The following is a 17,190-nucleotide window of genomic DNA, read 5'->3' as shown; positions in this document are numbered from 1 at the left end:
TGGGACGGACGAAATAGTAGGATATCTAATGGAATTAATGATAAAAAGATTTACATGTGAAAACGGCATGGTAATTTTTATCCGCAAGGTATCTACGGTACATTGTATTGTTATTACGGCTACTTTAGATTAGTAAAATATTGGTGTAAATGCCTATTGTACAGGGTGTTTTGGTTCCACCACATCGATATACCTATCAGCCAATGACTAATCAGCACAAAATATACAAACATACATACATAGTTACAGCACAAATAAGTTTGTAGCTTCGCTTTTCTAACTTGTATTGCATCTTTACTTTAAAAGTATTGTATAGATCCACTCAGCAAACAGTATAGTATTAATTTTCAACAGAAATACATCCTAAGGTAGTGTTTATTTCCTCTGTGATACATCAATCCATACCACATATTCATAACAAATTATCAGATTCTTGTGTTAGCTAGATTACTAAAATAAGTGTTGAATTCGCTCAGTGTACAATCTAACCCAACCCTAGTTGGTAGTTTTTAAGTTTTTAACGTTATTATGTTTAATTTAGGATTTCTAAACAAAATAGACTTTATTAATGTAGTTAGGTAATTTATTATTTAACCTTTTATCGTGTACCTAAGTAGATCAACTTTTATTCCAAACTTAACACTAAATTATTTTTATACATTGATTAATAACAGGCAGAAGTAGGTGCCCTTATGCACTAGGTACTTACTTACATATAATTTATTTTACTTATTACACATTGCTCTGTCCCACTTCTATTGATTCCATATAGTTTAACCACTTCATTACTGTCACTTTTATCTCGAGTCTATATGATACATCATCACATCATTCACTATCACCATGTTCTTCATGACAGTTTCACCATCGAAGCCATAAGCAGAAGCGCTCTAGTACATAGTCACTATCATCATCGCTATCCCCATGCTACAGTTTTATAATCCCAAGTCTGTGGCTACCTATCATGAGCTCTCTAGTATTTACCTGTTCTCCACATATGAATTCACCGCACCCTGGCTTCCAATCCTGTTTGTCACCGACGTGATAAGCAGAAGATCTCTAGAAGTCACTATCATCATTATTGCTACCACCTTGCTCCGGCTCGATAATTTAGCCTCTTCATGAGCTACGCATCACCATTACTGTTCCATACGTCCAGCGCACTCTGACCTAATCTCTCTGGCCAATTCAAGTAGTTGTGATCGTTGCGATAAGCAAAAGGAACTCTCTAGGTCTCTAGTAGTCGCTATCATCATCACTATCCCCATGCTCCGGCTTGATAATCCCGAGCCTGGTGGCGAGCGCGGCCACGTTGGCCCGCACCTCCTCCTGCACCAGGTTGAAGCTCATGGCCAGGAGGGCGATGCCGAAGAGGAGGTACAGGGAGCAGAGCGCGATGGAGTGTACCGCCGCCGCCGCGTCCGCCGCGCCGCCCGACCCGTGGAACACGTACTGGGGAGGAAAGTAGGGGGTCAACAGTAAAATGGGGCATGGAATTTCCAACAGTTCATAGGCGTTTATCTGCGTGGCTCGAGAATGTCCGCTTTAGTTAATATTGAGACTGTCTGCACCGATGATCAGCGCCACATCATCTGGTAAATAAAGGAGCAAAGGTCCTTTTACTTTTAAAAATACTTGACAATGATCATGCATGACCGTCCCGTAATAATCCACTGCTGGACAAGCGTTTCCCACGGACCACCACTCTGTACCAGTCCTTCCTCATCCTTGCCAAAGACGTCAAATCCAAACACTAACCTGAGCCGGCACAAAGTCCCCAAAGCCAATAGTGGTCAGGGTGATGAAGCAGAAGTAGGCAGCGTCTAGGTAGGGCCAGCCCTCCCAGCGCTTGAACAGGAACGTGCCCGCCACGATGTAGGACGCCACCAGCAGCACGCACAGCCAGATGGGCACCGGCTTGATCTGGGGGGAATTCGGAAATAGGGATTGAGAGAAGGATATAAATTGGTCTAAGTATAGTAGTAATAGGTGCTATAGCTTGGACTAGGGCAAAATAAATACACATGTCGTAGAAGATACATATAAAGTAACTAAGTCTATTTTATTTATTTTTCAAATGCTTACGAATAATAGATGGTGGAATTGAAATCCATTGAAGTTTTGTAACTAAAATCCTTTGTTTCTTTATGAACCTAATGTATAATACCGCCTGTAACACCCTTTGTTCAACTCATCGTGACTTTCATTGACTGCACCGCAATCAATACTGATAAGGAAATATGGTAATTTGATAATGGCTTGCTTTATTTACTATGTTTACCTCTTCTTTTGGGGCTTGATCCAGCGGAGTGGCATACACGTCTAGCTGACGAGAATTAAAAGCTGAAAATTAAATATTTAAGTAAATTAATAATATAATAAGAATGAATTGTATGAATTATAAAGCCATCACATTTGAACGCAAGGTTATATTCAACTACCATGATGTAATAATATTTTTACTTAGAAATAAATGATAAATTTACCTGGTGGCCTGTTTCTTCGTGGAGGCAGTTCTTCATCACTCCATTCTTCACGATCAGGAGATGGCGTCTGAAATTATATCTTTATTTAATATATTTAACATTAACATCATTAATTAATTTCAAACGATACCTTATTCCGTTAACAAGAATATAGCCATGGTTGCAATGTCCAGAAAAGGCTTATTATTATATATTTTAACTTACATATCTAGAAGGATATCTGGAGTCATCGACAGTATGCAGTCTACGCAATCGCCTTCCTTTTCCCCCTTCAGCATCAGCCCATCTTCCATCTCTTTCCCTCTCGTAGTGGTCGTAGTGGTGTTCATAGTCATAGACGGCACTCTTCGCTCGTCTTCCTCTAGGTCTGGAGTACTCTTCACGATCGTAGAACTCTGATCTACCCCGACCTCTTCTGTAAAATTTGTGAAGGAGTTTGTTAGTTTGTCTATCATAATTAAGAATCTAAATCTTACCTTTAATTCACTCTGACTATGTAAACATTAATTCCTACGGATCTTTATATGACTCTCATTTAATGAGTTGGTAAACAGATATTTATTTGGGTCACATGAAATCAATTTTACCTTCTGTCATCCCAAGTCCTCCGATGCCGAGAATCATCAAACTCAAAATCTTCATCCGCGTCATACCCGCGATCCCTATACGTATCATACTCATCATCTACTCTTCTCTTCTCTCGTTCTTCTAAAGCCTTTCTCTCCTTAAAGTTCTCATAGTCCACATCATGAAGGTCATGCATTTGATAAACCTCCTTGTGTCGATCTTCTGGCTCGTATCTGAATGAATCGAAGTCCCTCCGAGGACCGTAGTCTGACTGCCTCTTGGCTGGTCTAGGGAGAGACTTGCTTCGTGACTCCATCTTGTTGTATTTCTCTCGGTGATCGTCCAGGTCTTTGAGGGCTGCAGCCAGATCTTGCAATGGCAGAGAGATTTTTGGGAATTCTTCTGCAAGGAAATTAAATTGAGTTAGTTTAGAGAGATTTTTTTAGAAATTGCCAGATAAATTTTTAACATAAGATGGTAGGTAGTTTGTGTAGTTAATAAGTATATTGCATGTTATAGATCATAAACATGTTCTTACCATTTTCTTCATCATATTCGGGTCTAACGAATCGAGCAGGTGACCTGTCTGCTGATTCATAATCCGGTCCTGAAATTCATTAAATAAATTACAAAAATGGTTTAAACTATACTCAGCATAGTGCTGTATTTTCAATTTTACTGTTGATCGGTTTGCTATTCGAGCAAACATAGGCGCGGGAGTTATTTAGTATGGGCTTTTTGTGGTTTCATAAAAATATACGAGAAACGAGAAATCAGATTTTATAAATATTATTTAGTACCATGGTGTCTATACGCGTGTGCGGGCGGCTGGGAGCGGGTGCGGGGGCCGCGGGGCGCGCGGGGGCGGCGAGCGCGCCCGCTGCTGTAGCCACTGTCGCGGTATCTGGAAACGATGTTCTTAGCATAATTGCTATAAATTTATAGTACATGATGTTATATTATAGCACAGGGTGTTGACTGAAACAAAAAACCATTCGAAGGTATCTAAAAAATGCACCTCAATACCTAGAACAAAAACCTACTTCACAATTCGTCATAGCAATGTTTCATACATGAGATTGGTTTACAAACGACACGGCGCTCGTGGTTAGCGCATTGGGCCCTAATAATCAAATGGCCAAGGGCGTACCCAGGATTTCAGCTAGGGAGGGGCAGCTCATAGGTACCTGTTTCATTTTGCGCAGAGTAGGTAACACACGTTTTTAATTCCCACTTAGCAGGAAAATTTACGTTTATTTTATCTTCTAGCCCTTTCGAACCTGGGTGATACGAATGTGCGCTCGATTTTGTAATATTTTTTAGCGATAAACTTATTTCGCCCCTTCGAACTGAAACGCATAGTTTGTGCTTATTGTTGTTAATGCCAAAAAAAATTGGGTTTCATATTTGAGGTCAGTTTGTCACAAATAGCGGTGTACACTTGTCCAAAATTAATAATGCACATGCAGATCTTCACACCCGAATCATTAATTCGTAAGAGCCTTAAAAAAACACTTGCATTTTGCACCTTGTTCGAAAGAAATAGGAGTCAATATCATGTGTCACATAATCGAAAACAACCGATCTCTCAAAGATTTCTATGCGCATTATCAATTTTGGAGCACTGTACATTGATCCTGACACCGCTGCACCGGGAAATTAAGTAATTAATGTTATTTTGCAGTTTTACTTAATTTCCTTTACATATTTTATGCTACATTTTATCTATTTTATGTTATATTACATAGTTATCTTTGTTGTAAGCATAGTAATTTTTGCAAAACACAATGATTCTATGATTATATTTGTTCGACAAAACAGCTAGGTATACAAATGTGCAGTTCAGGTTTAAAATGTAAAAATGCACAAAATTGTACTTCTTGTACCATGAGCCAGCACCCAGGGTCCCAGACACGTGTAAGGCGTTCCTGAAGCCGAATTATTATGGAGAGACCCGTTAGACAAAATACAAAATAATTCTATATAAAATGTGACTCCAAGCAACCACATTATATTCCCTGTTTTGAATATACAAGTAAACCCAACCCAAAGAAAAGTTAGTGCAGGACTATTCTAATATAAATGGAGAAAACTAATAAAGGGTTATGGTATGGGGTGCTAAATGGACTGGGTAACTGGGACTATAGAAGGAAGATGGCGCCTGTCTGACCTATATATTTCACACACGGATAAAAAGGTAGGGGGTGACTCGAAGACACAGTAAATGCCCCAAAACAGTCGCTAGCACATTACAGTGATGTAGCAGCAAGAGGGCAACATGTCATGAGGTACTATGGATGGAGAGGTATTCCACAGCTCTCAGGATAATCGAGTTATCGGTCAATATCCCTATATATACCTTACTGGGTAACACATCCTTCTACGAGCTTTTTTGCTCTAGAGAAACACCACTCAAGCTAGCGAAGCAAAAGGTGGGAAATCCCGTTCCTCTTCAGTGTTCTGGACACCAAGATAAAGGCAAGCCAGAGGTGAGGAACAGAGGTCCTCCCTCCGGAATCTGATGGGTGGAGCCCCTAATGCCCAACAGCTGGCCAGAAGCTGCCCTGCCCCTTTATGATTATCATTATTATAATTTTCCATGGGTATTTACCTAATAATAGAGACTGAAACTGAAGATTTGAGCTAATAAAGTTTTCTTTTAATATTTCACCCTTTAAAGTTGTCATTTATGTGATAGAAGTCAAAACTATCTCATTAGAATAAAAAAATAAGTCAAAAAGTTAAGTTTTCTGAATTATATTTTTGTTTTTATAATATAGTTGCAAAGATTGATTTAAGGGGATCCCTAAAGCTAAAATGCTAAAGTCGGCTTGATATACTTGATTAGATTGGAAAAACGGTGGCTTCTATCACATTGATAAAAATATATTTTGTAGCAGAGGGTATACTGAACATGTTAGTTGCTTATAAATTGGTGCAGGATTATAATAAGTATGTTAAAAAAAATTGCAAACACACCATGTCTTTTGCCATTTTTTGACTTATTATGAAAAAACCCTCGAAATCAGAGGGCCCATTTTCATGGAATCTTATATGTATGTGTAGGTAATTAAATTCTTAACAAAGTTACCTTAAAGAGTTGGATTTAATGGACCAGAAGTCAACTTTTTTTGCAAAAAACTAATAAATTCCGGTTTAAAAATGATGACACCGTGACAGATTTCAGATTTCTTCAGTCGTCGCCCTGGTGGCGGCCTGTTAGGAGCGATACCCACGCCATTTTATTTTTTATCAAATATTTCACAAAAACTGATTAAATCAAGAAATTATGACTACAAGTATTATAATACATATGCATTTGCTATGGAAAGTTAATTTTCTAATCATTTTAGATGCAGAAAAGCCGAAAATTCTTAGAAAACATTTCGCCTTTTCGATTTGTTTACATTTTTTACTATAGAGTTACAGATGCATAGATAAAGGTAAACATTGCACATAATGACACTTATTAGATTCTCCGAATAAGAACTATACGGTCAATGCAGTATGCCAAAGCGCGAGCCTGTTTATATTCTGAGGGGTAATTTATTTTATTTTAACGGTTGTGTATGGTAGGTAAGCTACACAATATACAGGGTGTTGAAAAGTAAGTTCATAATTTGTTTTATTTGAAACCAAAAACCGTAGTTAATTAAAAATATATATATTTTAAGATGTGGTAGTCTGTACACTACAGGTTGTTAAAAATAAGTAAGTATTTTTAAAAATTGAAGATCTAAAATTTACATAATTTTTTAAATCTATTTAACAAGCTTTGCAAAAAAGCGGTTAAGTGCGACTGTATCTCGCCATGAAAAAAATGAAATGTTTACTGTAGCTATGAATTTTATGCGTTACAAGTGGAATAAAATACCGCATAATATTATGTACAACTATGTAAGAGCCTAGTTTTAAAAAAAAAACTCATAAGAAAATATTAAATACACAGGTTTTTTAACCCCTGAAGGAAATAGAGGGGTGTTATAAGTTTAAAGTAAGGGCTGAATTTTTTTTTAAATTAGGGTGATAGGTAATGTATATTTTTAATGATTTTTTCAAATAGATAAATGTTATACCATTTTTAAATTGCCATAAAATTACCTATAGTTATAGTTATAGAAAAGGGCAGGGCTACCAGTGCCCATTCGCCACTGCAACCTAAAAGATCTATAAATTATGACTCCCCATGCCGAGTCTCACTCTACAGGCCCAGGTCTTTTATAAACCTGATATTACCTATACAGGATGTTGCAAAAAGGGTATACTGTGCCGAAAGGGTTTGACTCAGGGGTTATTCTGAACAACTTTTGTTCTCCAAGTTTTGGAAATTCTCGAAAAATAAATTCGGTCTCTATAGTAAAAAGTCACGTGATCGAATAAGTTTCTATGTAAAAGGTTTTGTTACGTGAATTTTCAAAATTGTAGAAGAAAAGTGGATCAGAATAGCACCTAAATCCACTTTTGGCTAAGCTTTATACCCTTTTTTCAATACCTTGTATAAAATATCGTCAGCGTCACCTTAGATCGTAATCATCGTAACTCCTCGTGACCAAATTTTAGAGGAGACAAAAATACTGTTTTATTTGTAGTTCTAGTTGGCATACTACCCACCTAAAGTTTTTTTTAACTAGCCTAAAAATGATTTGTTTAGACAGTCTATCTTCCTGTTCAACCGCAGCCTGAGTGCCAGTGACTCAATGACTGAAAGGAGGCCATTAGTGCTCCTAAATAAATAAAGCAGGCCTGTAGATTATCTTTCAGTGTACCGACACATCTGATTGCTGTAAGAGCCTGATAAGCTCTTCGAACGAGTCATACCTCTGTGGTGGTACGGTTTCGACCTTTCGGACAGTCAGTTTGGCATCCGAAATGCGGATTCGAATAGTGGGTACAATACTTTGCGTTCGTTCACTGTCGGAGCAGGATAAGAACCACGGGCGAGTTGTTGCGCTGGCTGTTTGCTTAAAAATAGTAACCGCGTTCAACTCTATCCCCTAGAGGGCGAACCTTTAGGGCGGCTCTTGTATACCATCACTTGTCTTCTTATCTGCAGAAAATTGACAGAGGTCATACGTGTCTAACAAGTACATTAAGGATGCGAAAAGAGAGGGTTTGTTTTCACTGAAGAAGTTCAGTTGCGGAGTTCCACAGCGGTAGGTCTTGGACCCCTCTGCTGTGGAACTTGGCATACAACGCGGTCCTGCAAATCAAGCTCGCAAACGGCGTTAGCACAGTGCATTTTTCTAATGTCACACAGGTCGTGAGGTAGGCTGAGAGCCTCCTTCGGGGATGACATCCCAATGATTCATTACGAAAAAATTGCTGCAGCTTTGCTCGCCATGCAGTGCATGGGCTACTTCCGAATCTGGGGGGCTGTTGCAAAGGAGTCCGTTGCCTCTATACGGTACGGGTTCCGTGCGATCTATGATCCTTCCGGGAGCACCTGTCTTGTCAAGTCGAAGAGAATGGCTCGTATTCGACGCAACCTGCAGTACTGGTGGGATTGGTTGGAGGACAGGACAGCAGGAAGCTGCAGCAGCCGTCATGCTGTGATTCGACGCATAGATGCAAAAAAAAGTTGAAAGTAACTTCATGTTAATAAAATATTAGATCTTAATTTAACAACATAACATTGCAAAAAAAAATTAACATTGTTGAGTATGTTATTGTAATTTACTAAAGTAGTAATAAAAACAAAGGCTTATTGCATAGTTTTCGTTCACGTTCGCCTACATCGCACGTTGTATATATGAGAATAAAGGGTATAATTACTAAGTTTTCTTGTTTAAAAATCACGGTTTGGGGTTTAGAGGAAAACAAATGGTAAAATGCGGAATACTGTTTTTTTTTTCGAATAAAGAGGAAAACATGTGAATTCAAAAAACGTTTCTATTGACACCAAAGAGTACTTTTCGCCGAGAAAAGTGGAGTTACAATGTTTGCGATCTAAAGTGATGATAGAACTAGAACTTATTTTTTCAGTTCACCTGCTGTTGAGTGAAATCGTAATTAGGTAAATGACTCCTTGACATGAAAATAACTTTTTTTTTATAATCGTTATAACAAAACCGTTTTTTTTAATACAGCAATATTTGTAGGTGTACTTACAGTGAGCAAAAGAGCGCAGCAAGGTGTAAATTTTTTGGTTTTTAAGAAACAAAAATATTATTTCTATCATATTCCAAATACACATAAGTACTTAAAAAAAAAAATACACACTCTCGCCTTGTATTAATGTACTCCCTTGCGGGGGTACTTACATGTTATTATTTTTCTGGTGACCTCCCCATATCCCTTTGCCAGCTACGTAACCTTTTGTGACACCCTGTATATGCAGAGTTCTGCAAACTACTGTTCTGCTTTTGAAACACCAAAAAAAAACAGGTCGTCTAACTAAAAGGTCACGTGACCAAAAAAAAATTATATGAAGAAGCGTTTTTTTCATGAATATAAAAAATTACGTAGGATAAAAGTTTTTCAGAGTGACGCCTGAGTAACGCCCTTTCGGCTAACTATACTTTTTTTATTACACGGGGGCAGAGTTTAATACAACACCCTGAACTATTAAACTCTGATAATATTTTCGCGATTTTTTTACATTCTGATTTCATTTCCTGGCTTAGAAATAACATCAATAACATGCTGCACACGTAGGTTTCGGCATAGTATTAAACCCTTTTTGCAACAACCTGTATAAATATCGGCACGGGTACGACTTTATATATAATTAATTATTAAATATTAAAAATACTTTCAAATAAAAATAAATATTTTCGTATCACAAAACAATATTACTTACTTAGTATATTTTTAACAAAGTGGCATGTCTTCACTTTTATGTTTTCGAGTACTATGTTAAAATTTCATGTCATTGTCCGTAGAACGCCCCGCATACCTCAACCCCCCCTCACTAGATTTGACAGATTCTGATTTTCTTCCAGCTTTAGTGACAGCCTTAAGAAAGTGATTAATTCATATTTTTGTTTTTTATTTCAATCAATTAAGTAGGTATCCTAAGTAAAATATCGTAATGCACAAATGTGTGTTAGTTGTTTTGAAACCCAGATAGCACGAATGTGCTATGACTTTTCCAGGAAAACGATGATTTAAAAAAAAAACCCTAGCACTGTTAGGCGTATATAAGGCGATATTATGCTTTTTTTTAAACATATGATGAAAAAAATCTCAGTTTGCAAGGGCTAGGGGGGGGCAGCTGCCCCCACCTGCCCCTACCTGGGTACGCCCATGCGACATGGCTATGAAAAAAAAAAAAAAAAAAAAAAACACGCACTCACGCCTTGTACTACTGTACTCCCTTGCGGGGTAGGCAGAGGTGCATTGCTGCACCCACTTTTCGCCAGAGTGTTATGTTAGTCCCAATGTAATAGGGGGCGGGCCTATTGCCATTTTACGGGCACATCCAAGACCTGAGAACAAATATCTGTCTTTAAACAAATATCTGCCCCAGCCGGGAATCGAACCCGGGACCATCGGCTCAGTAGTCAGGGTCACTAACCACTACGCCATTCGGTCGTCTATGGCTATGACTAAAAGTAAAAATTCATCACTCACGGGCAATTATAAAGTTCCACTCACAAAATACTTACACCAAACGACCCCAAATTTTTCTAACATTTCGTCGCAGTCGTAGAACAGTGACGGATCTGACTTTTTTCGATTTTCGGATTATTGCAGATTCTTCTTTAAAATTTCATTATTTACCTATACCACAAAAGTTTTTTTTTAAATCTTTTATAATAAGCGAAATACAGAGTCGAACATTGACGGTTTTGATTTTTTCGCGTAGAACATGGGCGGTTGTGCCGTCCCGTCGATGTTCCGCGGTGACCCTCGCCCCCCGCGACCCGCTCCCGCGCGACGGTTTGTTTGTTCTGTCAGTGTTCTCTGTAGGAGCACATGGAACACGTAATGAGTACTTAAAATGTTTTTTTGCTATAATTATTATTTAAAAAGTTCTGTTTTCCAAGTATTTTTTTTTATATACTTCTACCATAGAACAAAGACGGTATCTTAAATCCGTCGTTATTCTTGGAACTTTGTTTTAATAAAATAAAAACCCTATTTTACGCTAAAATCATTGAGAAGTTAGTTATAATTAGGTACGGTGTATTAAAAAAACAATATTGTTTGTTTGTTAAATTTAGTGACGGTATTTCAAATGCGACTATGTTCTTTGTCCTAACTATTGGTGTTTTGTATAAACCGTCATTGTTCTATGGATAAGTGGTAGACGTGTGTAGATAACCGTCGTTATTCTTTGGAATTATTTTAGGATACGTCGTTGTTCTTTCATAATATTACGTATTTTCAATGGAAAATAAATAAATTTATAATTTTTCAGAATATTTTTGCTAATTTATTATGTTTTTAAAACTATGTGCTTAAAAACAATTTAAAATTATGTACTTAAGTACTTTTTTTGTTCATCAACTCTACTGCCAGAGGCAGGTGATGATGGGTACACGGTACCATGCGGGTAGGTTTAGAATTATGTTTTTCCAGCCATTTGCATGAGTTACCAAACAAACAAACCAAGTCAGCCGCAGAATCCACATCAAACATTAAATTTCTGTATTAACAGCTACCGTTACATCAACTGCAAAGGGAAAGTCCTAGCATCAACCAAATGCTGGTGATTGTCAAACAGCTGAGGATAATGACCATCGCGAAGCAGTTTGAGAGGATCCTTACATGGCTACGGATAAGATGACAGCAATTTCCTTCATTGAATGCCCGCGTGTTTTGAAACTATACAAGGCCAAAACGCAGAGGGTGGGACTGCTCACGTATAGTTTCAAATTAAAATTATGCCATAATTTACTTGAAAGTATACAAGGCCATTACGCACTAATCGCGTATATTTTCAAGTAAGTTGGGCCAAAATTATGGCTTGAAAATATACTGCAGCAGTTACCACTGCGTACTAATCGTGTATATTTTCAAGTGCCACGTGGCAATGCGAGCACTTGAAACTATACATGATTAGTTACCAGGTAGTTATTTTGAATTGATGCTCTCTCTTTCTTTCATGCGAAATAGTAGCATAAGTCTATTGCTTTCTAAATATTGCATCATAATTCCGCACTTGGCATTGTTTTCGTAACGTGTTTTTTTTTTACATCGTACAGTTAAAAAGTAAATTGATTTAAATTAAACTGTAGAACTGTTGTAAATAGTAAAAATGATCTCAGAAGAGGGTGTAGAACAATTCATAAAAGACAATTACGGTGAATTCAAAACTTGATGAAAAATATGTCTGTAATAGGTCTATAGCGCAATACCTATCACACTCACGAGCGATGAATAAGTCCAAAAAGCAAAAAGTTAGTTGACACCAAATGACCCCAATTTTTTAAAACATTTAATTTAGAATTTGATCAAAATTTACATTTTTAGTTACTTAGTTATAATAATATTTTGATGCGCTGTTAAATGTAGGTACTTTAATATTGCCGACAGCGTCATTAAGTTAGTCTTTTCCGTCGTAGTCTTATCGTCACTGGAACTTTTTCATTGCTCGTGAGTGTAGTAGGTATTACTCTTAATTCATATCAATTATAAGATATTAATATTCTTACTTGCAAGTATGATTGCTATAAATATTATTTTATCAATCAAATTAGAGCTTGTTCATCTTTATTTATCAACATTCTATAGGTATGACAGGCAGAACAAGCAAATTGTAGTCATGTACTAGATGTACCGAAATAGTTAAGTAAATCAGAATCAGCATGTAGGTATAAATTATTTGCAACAAGAACGCCAATCAAGCAATGTGCGTAATGGCAATGTATATTTTCAAGAACTATTCAGAAAATCCCAACTTGAAAGTATACGCGATTAGTACGCACATATCGTGTATATTTTCAAGTAAAATATATATTTTTTTCACTTGATACTATACAGTGCTAGTACACTATGGGTGCGTTCTGGCCTTGTATAGTTTCAAAACACGCTGAATGCCCACAATCAGTAAATTTTCTAGTTCTAGGGGTGAATGGCATCGCGGGGGAGTCAACGTGATCGGACAGCAGCGAATTTACTGTTTGCAGGCAGTAAATAATTAAGGAAATTGGTATGAAACTATGGACCCGTTAGCTTGGCATCACATATTATTCACATATGTATAAATAATTCACAATCGCATCCGTTCTCTGCTGAACTAACATCAACCACCATAACAAGCCGGTTTCCGACCTAGTTATTCTACCGCGAACCCTCTATACACGCTCAATCAGATTATTGAAAAGTTCATAGAGCTTAACACACCACTTAACCATGTATTTATTGACTATACAAATGGTTTCGACAGTATCTACCACCAATCAATACTTTCCGCCCTTAACACCACAAAATTCATCCAACCTACATCGAACTCGTTGGTACTATCTACATAAGCAGCTCAGCCAACGTGAAATTGGAAAAACCTGGTACTGGTCCAACGTTTCCGATTGAAAACGGTTTCATACAAGGCGACCCTCGCTGTACACGCTTTACAATTTTCCTCAAAGAGGTCTTCAAGAAGTTGACACAGTCCTGGGAGGACACAGACATCAATGTCGGAAGTAAAAAATAGTCAAACCTCGGTTTTGCGGACGATATTGCCCTATTCTCCCACTCAACGCCCGAGCTCCAACAAATGTTGCGAGAGCTATCCACGGCAAGCCTTGAAGTTGGACTAAAGATGAACCGTTCGAAGACAAAAGACATGACCAACAGCACGAAACGTAGGGTTGAGGTAGATAGACAAGAAATACAATACGTCAATGAGTAATTTATTTGGGCGAGATAGCGTCCTTCATCGTGGGTGCTAAGACCGCCAAACTGAAGTGAGACTGGAAGAGACGGGAAGACCCAGGAAGAGACCTTTGACCAGCAAAGGGTCACAAATGTCACAATTGGGTTGGGAAACTCCGTCACATATTCTCCTCGGCCATCCCTGATCAGAGAAGAAGACTTTTATCATAAGAGCCTGAAGACAAAAGTCTTCTTCAACCAGTGCATCTTGCTAGTGATGACGTATGGAGCAGATAGGTGGGCACTGACGGTAGTACTGGTCTACCGATTTGAAGTCGCTCAGCGTGCTATGCTTGGGGTTTCTCTGATGGATCGTATCAGAAATGAGGGTATCCGTCAGAGGACTAAGGTTACCGACCAAGCTGTAAAAATGTGCAAGCTGAAGTGGCAGTGGGCTGGCTATATCTGCCGAAGAACCGATAACCGTTGGGTTCGACGAATTCTCGAGTCACAAATAAGGACAACCGTAGGCTGGTAGCCAGTAGTGGCTGGATGAGGAAGCCCGAGGACCGAGTGTTGTGAAGCTCCTTGGGAGAGGCCTATGTTTAGCATTGGATGATTATTGACTGATGCTTGGACACAATGGGGTCTTCAAAAAACATTTTATGAAATAATTGTATTTTGTAAAAAAAATAGGACCTCAACAAAAAATAATATAGCACCCTCCTAAATAGGTTATTTAAAGATCCGTCTTTGAATTTTTCCATATATTCCCTAAAACAACGACGAAAAGTATAATACGCCATTAGATACGCAATAAAAGTCCGTAAAAAAACGACGTATCATATAATGCGACATAGTAGGATACATAGAATAATGACCTATCTGATTTTTCAGGAAACCTAGACTTATTACAGACTAATTATACAGGCTATATTGCAAAAGTCCATTCGTATAATAATGTGACCAAATTTCAAATGAATTGCTTCAGCCGTTTTCATTTTATCGAACAAAACGTCGTTTAAAAACTTTAACTGGCTCTCCTGTAAAGTTGCTGTTTTGCAGATCCGTCGTTGTTCTACGACTGCGACGATTTAAGTTATTTAAAATGCGAATAACTTGGTAAGTACTTAAGTAATATCCTGATGCTCTTGCTCTGTTAAATTTACTTCAAAATTGCAGAAGGCGTCATTAAGCTAGCCTTTTCCATTTTAGGAATATGTGCTTTTCCCACTGGATCTTTTTTTGTTACCTGTTTGCTACCGTGAGTGTAGATAGGTATAATACCTGAAGTCGGTGTCCGAGTGCGCCCTCTCCATCGCAGGGGGCGCTAAGCCAGGGGGCGCGCGCCGCCGCCGGGTGGAGCCGGGACGGCCGCGCACGGATCTCCTGAAAATAATATTTGATTGATTTCTGAACTACAAGTTTATTTCTGAAATAGATGTCCCGCAAGCTTCGCTTCTTAAAAAGCGCCTTAATAAGTTTCCCCGTCTGAAAAGTAGCCTATGTGTTAATGCGGGGTGTCAGCTAACTCCATACAAAATTTCATTAAATTCGGTTCAGCCGTTTTGACTTGAAGAAGAAACAAACATACATGAACATGATGAATGAAACATTTTTTATTTATTTATAAACACTTTATTGTACATTATAAAGTTACAATTAATAAACGGTGAAGAACATTAAAACAAAACTAACAATGTACAAAGGCGGGCTTATTGCCAAAAAGCAATTTCTTCCAGCCAACCCTTGTTAGGTTGGGAGAAGAGGACATTAACGCTTTCAATCAATTAATAGCACAATAAAATATTAACAAATTAGCCTATCAGTATTTCTTAATCTTACTTAAACCTACCTACAAAATATGTGTCGCAGTAAGATAGTAATAGCCGGGATATAATTATATCCCTAGGGATATGATTATATACCGGAACATAGTTATAAGAAAGCCATTCATTACTATCTTACTAGGGATATAGTTATAAAACGGACCAAGTTTAGTGATATACTTATATCACTAGATTCAGTTTAGTGAAATAGACATTTGAGTGTGCGGCGCAGGCGGCACGCCGCCGCCTCCCCCGCGGCGAGGGAGGGGTTCGTTGTGTTTACGCGCTCAAAAAATAGGTACTTCTAATAAAACCAAGATCTCAACTTAGTTGATAATTGATAAGAGATAAAGATATTATGTCAAAACTGTTGATTAGCTTTAAAAGAATTTTAATATTTTTTTGTTTTAATTTTATTGTTGATCCTTAAATTCCAGAATATTATGATTGTTTTAATTATAATTTAAATTACTTTAATACGTGTTAATGCCAAGAAGTAACTAACTGCAGGAAACACAAAGTTGATTTTTTAATGAAGATAAAACCAATATACTATCGTTTTATTTAATTCTATATGACAGATTTCTATTTCACTAAGTTTAATCAAGTACTTAAAAGGTATATTTATAACACTGAACTTAATCTAGTAATACACACACTCCACACACTCAAATGTCTATTTCACTAAACTGAATCTAGTGATATAAGTATATCACTAAACTTGGTCCGTTTTATAACTATATCCCTAGTAAGATAGTAATGAATGGCTTTCTTATAACTATGTTCCGGTATATAATCATATCCCTAGGGATATAATTATATCCCGGCTATTACTATCTTACTGCGACATATGCATAACTATAGTATATATGTCGCAGTAAGATAGTAATAGCCGGGATATAATTATATCCCTAGAGATATGATTATATACCGGAAAATAGTAATAAGAAAGCCATTCATTACTATCTTACTAGGGATATAGTTATAAAACGGACCAAGTTTAGTGATATACTTATATCACTAGATTCAGTTTAGTGAAATAGACATTTGAGTGTGCGGAGTGTGTGTATTACTAGATTAAGTTCAGTGTTATAAATATACCTATTAAGTTCTTGATTAAACTTAGTGAAATAGAAATCTGCCATATAGAATTAAATAAAACGATAGTATATTGGTTTTATCTATATTAAAAAATCTACTTTGTGTTTCCTGCAGTTAGTTACTTTTTGGCATTAACACGTATTAAAGTAATTTAAATTATAATTAAAACAATCATATATTCCGGAATTTAAAGATCAACAATAAAATTAAAACAAAAAAAATATTAAAATTCTTTTAAAGCTACTCAACAGTTTTGACATAATATCTTCACTTATCTCTTATCAATTATCAACTAAGTTGAGATCTTGGTTTTATTAGAAGTACCTATTTTTTAATTCTTGTTCGGACAAGTTGACGAATAGTGACATCTAGAATTACATATATATTTTTTTAATCTTTATTTATTAAAGAGACTTAGGTCACTTACCAGAAACTGTGACCATGTCAGT

The 17,190-nt window shown here is 37.1% G+C and overlaps 1 protein-coding gene across 1 annotated transcript in view; it reads right to left on the bottom strand.

The window, feature by feature from the left end:
• Positions 1 to 556: 556 nt before the first annotated feature.
• Positions 557 to 17,190, bottom strand: part of LOC105385178 — a 44,957-nt gene continuing 28,323 nt past the window's right edge. The window contains exons 7-15 of the mRNA XM_048629630.1: positions 15,099 to 15,200; positions 3,854 to 3,957; positions 3,592 to 3,660; positions 3,074 to 3,455; positions 2,691 to 2,901; positions 2,487 to 2,553; positions 2,282 to 2,343; positions 1,759 to 1,923; positions 557 to 1,452 (exon numbers count right to left, since the gene is read on the bottom strand). Of these exons, the coding sequence (XP_048485587.1) occupies positions 1,237 to 1,452; positions 1,759 to 1,923; positions 2,282 to 2,343; positions 2,487 to 2,553; positions 2,691 to 2,901; positions 3,074 to 3,455; positions 3,592 to 3,660; positions 3,854 to 3,957; positions 15,099 to 15,200 (1,378 nt within the window). The 3' untranslated portion in view covers positions 557 to 1,236. The remainder of the gene's footprint in view (positions 1,453 to 1,758; positions 1,924 to 2,281; positions 2,344 to 2,486; positions 2,554 to 2,690; positions 2,902 to 3,073; positions 3,456 to 3,591; positions 3,661 to 3,853; positions 3,958 to 15,098; positions 15,201 to 17,190) is intronic.

This window comes from Plutella xylostella, chromosome 23, assembly GCF_932276165.1.
Source record: "Plutella xylostella chromosome 23, ilPluXylo3.1, whole genome shotgun sequence".
Classification (NCBI taxonomy): Eukaryota; Metazoa; Arthropoda; class Insecta; order Lepidoptera; family Plutellidae; genus Plutella; species Plutella xylostella.
This window is presented reverse-complemented; position numbering and strand designations above follow the sequence as displayed.